The sequence below is a fragment of the Stegastes partitus genome, unplaced genomic scaffold (assembly GCF_000690725.1).
Source record: "Stegastes partitus isolate 25-593 unplaced genomic scaffold, Stegastes_partitus-1.0.2 Scaffold21, whole genome shotgun sequence".
NCBI lineage: Eukaryota > Metazoa > Chordata > Actinopteri > Pomacentridae > Stegastes > Stegastes partitus.
In genome coordinates, this window is record NW_007577752.1 from 1,217,785 (window position 1) to 1,221,705 (window position 3,921).

A 3,921-nucleotide genomic window follows, 5' to 3' on the forward strand; every position below is an offset into this window, starting at 1 on the left:
GTTGAAATATTGTAGGGGGCGCCGTTGAGCCGTGTTGCATTTTACAGCTTGGCCCAGCCTGACTTTTTTGTTCGTCCTGACCAGCTCTATATGCCTCCCAAATTGCGTAGCTGTAGGTCATACGTGCTTCCGATAGGACTCTATTGAAATTTCGTTGAAATTTTCAAGGTGGCGCTGTGGAGCCATTTTGGCAGTGACATGTCCAAGTCCATGAAAATATCAAATTTTTCGCCAGTCCTGGTGTGTGTGGCGATTTTGATGACTTTTCGAGCATGTTTAGGCCCTCAAAAACGCGTTTCATTGTCACGAATAATAATAATAATAATAATCCGAGCAGTTCCAATAGGGTCTTCGCACCCTTTGGTGCTCGGACCCTAATAAAAAATTTAGGAAAATCATGACATTACTTTTGAATTGTGGTTTAACAAAAATATATTTTTAAAACAAACAAAAAACAAAAACAAGCATGATGGGACCCGTAAAATAATATTTTGTTGAACAACCCTTTGAGCCATCCATCCATCCATCTTCTCCCACTTATCCAGAGTCGGGTCGCGGAGGCAGCAGCCTTAGCAAAGCCGCCCAGACTTCCCGATCCGCACACACCTCCTCCAGCTCTTCCGGGGGGACCCCAAGGCGTTCTCAGGCCAGTTGGGAGACATAATCTCTCCAGCGTGTCCTGGGTCTTCCCCGAGGTCTCCTCCCGGTGGGACGCGCCCGGAACACCTCCCCAGGGAGGCGTCCAGGAGGCATCCGATGCCCGAGCCACCTCAGCTGGCTGTGACTGAGCTCCTCACCCTATCTCTAAGGGAGCGCCCAGCCACCCTGCGGAGGAAACTCATTTCGGCCGCCTGTATCCACGATCTCGTTCTTTCGGGCATTACCCAGATCTCATCATGACCGGAGAGGACTGGGTGGCGGTCGAGACGGCCTGGTCCGGTTACTCTGTGAGCCAATCACTGCAATCAAGTGTTTTCTGTAACTGTCAGTCAGACTTTTGCACCTGCTGACAGGTGTTTGGATTGTGGTCCACTGCTCATCAGCAAAATGTGTCCAGGACAGTTTTGTTTGTTTTTGTTTGTTAAATAATTCTTTTCAACCACAATTCAAAAGCAACGTCTTATTTCACTAAATTATAATTGAGCAAATTTGTATTTACTATTACTGTTTTCAGTTTCTAGTTATTTAAGTCACTATTGTGCATTACTCTATATTTACTCTTTATTTTATGTGTTCCATTATATTTATTTTAGCTTTATTTTTTTATGATTGGTACAAATTTGAGGAATTTCTGTGGACTTTCGTGGACAGTGGGTTCTCCGTGAAGCCCTTTGGAGAGCCCAGCTGACTGAAGTGTGTGTTGCTGGTGTGGGTTTAGGTCATGAGTGTGTTAGTGCTGTGTTGCTGTGACTGGTGTGTGTCGGTGGTGTGTGTTAGTGCTGTGTTACTGCTGTGCCTGGTGTGTGTCGGTGGTGTGTGTGTGTCGCTGAGCGGTGCTGCAGCTCTTCTCTCTTCATCATGATGCCAAACACGCAGCAGCGAGTGTCTGACAGCGCGTCATGTGACTTTTCCTCATTGTTGTCCAGCAGAGACTGTTGAACGCAGCGAGAGAGGAAGAGTGAGACGAACAGCCGGAGAGGAGAGGAGAGAAGAAAAAGACGAGTGATAATTCAGCATTATGGCGCTGCGCGACGAACTTTTAAAGTCTATATGGCACGCGTTTACAGCGCTGGATGTGGACAAAAGCGGGAAAGTGTCTAAATCTCAGCTGAAGGTAGGCTGCTCGGGTTACTGCACTCGGTATTTGAGGGTGAATGATCCGCTTTTGGCCTCAGCTCGTCTCATCTTCTGGTCAAACGTGTTGATTTTTTCTTGCTGAACGCGCTGCTTCCTCTTCTGTTGCTCGTGGAAAAACACAAGTGCGCTTCTTTGTGCCAGCAGCAGAGACGCACCTGTTGATAGTCTGTAGTTGACTGAAGAGGAATCTCACCGTGAACTGGGGCAGCTTTGGATGGAAAAACATCCCAAATACAAGTGCAAACTACTGCACAAGTGTAAACGTGATTGTGATTGACGCAATAGAGGCATTCATGTCTATGAAAGTAATCATGAACTAATTTTAGTGCTAAGAATGAAAGATTTACAAGCAGTTCATCAGTAGAAGAATGAAAGTTAAACCACTGCCAGTTTACTAAAAGTGAACTTCCTACGGCTACAACATCTTGTTTAGCACTTTCACAAACTATATCAACAGTAAAGGTCAAGTTTTAATTTCAGCTGCCTCAGACACTAAAGAACAAAGATAGTACTTGCACCCTAGTTAAACCTGTTTCTACACAAACAGTCGCCTCAAAATACCAGAGTGCTTTGCAGCTCGAAGACATGTTATGTCAGTTGAAGGGGGTGAAATCTCCTCTTTCTGCCTCTACACTCTTGTACATGATTGCATTTGTGTCCAAGTGCAACAGTTGGCCCTCTGGGAAATTACCAGCAATAGTTGAAACAGGCAAAGAAATGTCCTTCAACCGGAACATTTGCTAAACAAAGTAACTCCTGACTCCTACTGAAATCTACCCAAGTATGTCTGAATATTGCCATCACATTTAGGATCTCAGTTTAAGGATCTTGTTCTTTTGTTCGAGTGGGTTAATATTTAGTCTTGATCAATGAAACCTCACTGGCCAATACACTTGTCAGCTTGAGGAGTGCTTCTCAAAAACAGCTGGCTTTAAGAAAAAATCTGTATAAAGAGAACTTCAGTCACTAAGGCAAGCTTCCTTTTTATAATCTGTATTCTTGAAACCCAGTCAATGTCACTGGAGAAAGTTTTTCAGACTTAACAAAGCTTGTATTATCAGTTCATCCATACAATCAAAGATAAACGTGGGTTTGTCCCAATGATTCCAGGTGCTGTCCCACAATTTATGCACCGTCATGAAGATTCCACATGATCCGGTGGCGCTGGAGGAGCACTTTAAAGACGACGATGAGGGTCCCGTCTCCAACCAGGGATACATGCCGTATCTTAACAAGTTCATCCTGGATAAGGTCAGTTGGCAGCACTGGTTTTTACTGCAGTAACGGTTGTGAAGCACATCTGGATGTAGCCAGTACAAGACATTAAAGTCGTGCTAGAAATATTAAACTGAGTTTAGGAGACTGATCAAGTTTGAAGATGAGGATGTAATTCTTCGATCTAAAAGCACAGTGGCTTAGAAAAAACTTCAGCTGCTACCAGTTTGGTAGTTCTCTGCATGTCCTCTTCGTATTTGTGAGGTTTTCTTTGGTGGTTCACATCTATGCACAGATGAGTGACAGTAAACTGACAGTCAACCTTGTTTAAGAGGAAACAATAATGGTCAGTGATTTGACTTTGAGTCACCAGTCTGTGCTGTGACTCATTATCTCTTAGGGTGGAAAAAGTATACATTATCTGGGACAGAAAAACACCAAGCTGACAGAGATACTGGAAAAAATATGGAACACTGAGTCCAAGTTGTCCACTTTGAGAGTATCTGATTCACTAAGACTTGTGTACAGTGTCCTCTGTCTGTCCAGTTACTGAAATCAAAATGATCCAACTGATGAAACTGTTGATGCACTCATCTGGGCTGCCTTCAGGTGTTACCTTTATAGCCATACCATTAATAGCAAGAAGTTTAACCAGCAGCAGTACGCGTGCTTTGTAGGCTACACACAGGAAACCCTAAACCCTGAACAATTAACTGCTGCAGCTTGTTGAGGCCTCGGACCAAGTCTTGCAGATGCTACTCAGGGCTGAACAACCACTACAGCCTCTTCTCTGTTGTTTTCTTTTTTAAGCTATAATTAAGTGTATGTTTTATTTTAAAGCTAAAAATGTGTATAATCCTAGTATTCGCCAGAAAAAATGCTAGAAGATCATGCAAACATGATTATTAT

The 3,921-nt window shown here is 43.6% G+C and overlaps 1 protein-coding gene across 1 annotated transcript in view; it reads left to right on the forward strand.

Annotated features, from left to right (window-relative positions):
- Positions 1 to 1,570: 1,570 nt before the first annotated feature.
- Positions 1,571 to 3,921, forward strand: part of swap70b (switching B cell complex subunit SWAP70b) — a 33,597-nt gene continuing 31,246 nt past the window's right edge. Inside the window, exons 1-2 of the mRNA XM_008294460.1 lie at positions 1,571 to 1,774; positions 2,908 to 3,048. Coding sequence (XP_008292682.1) covers positions 1,679 to 1,774; positions 2,908 to 3,048 — 237 coding nt within the window. The 5' untranslated portion in view covers positions 1,571 to 1,678. The remainder of the gene's footprint in view (positions 1,775 to 2,907; positions 3,049 to 3,921) is intronic.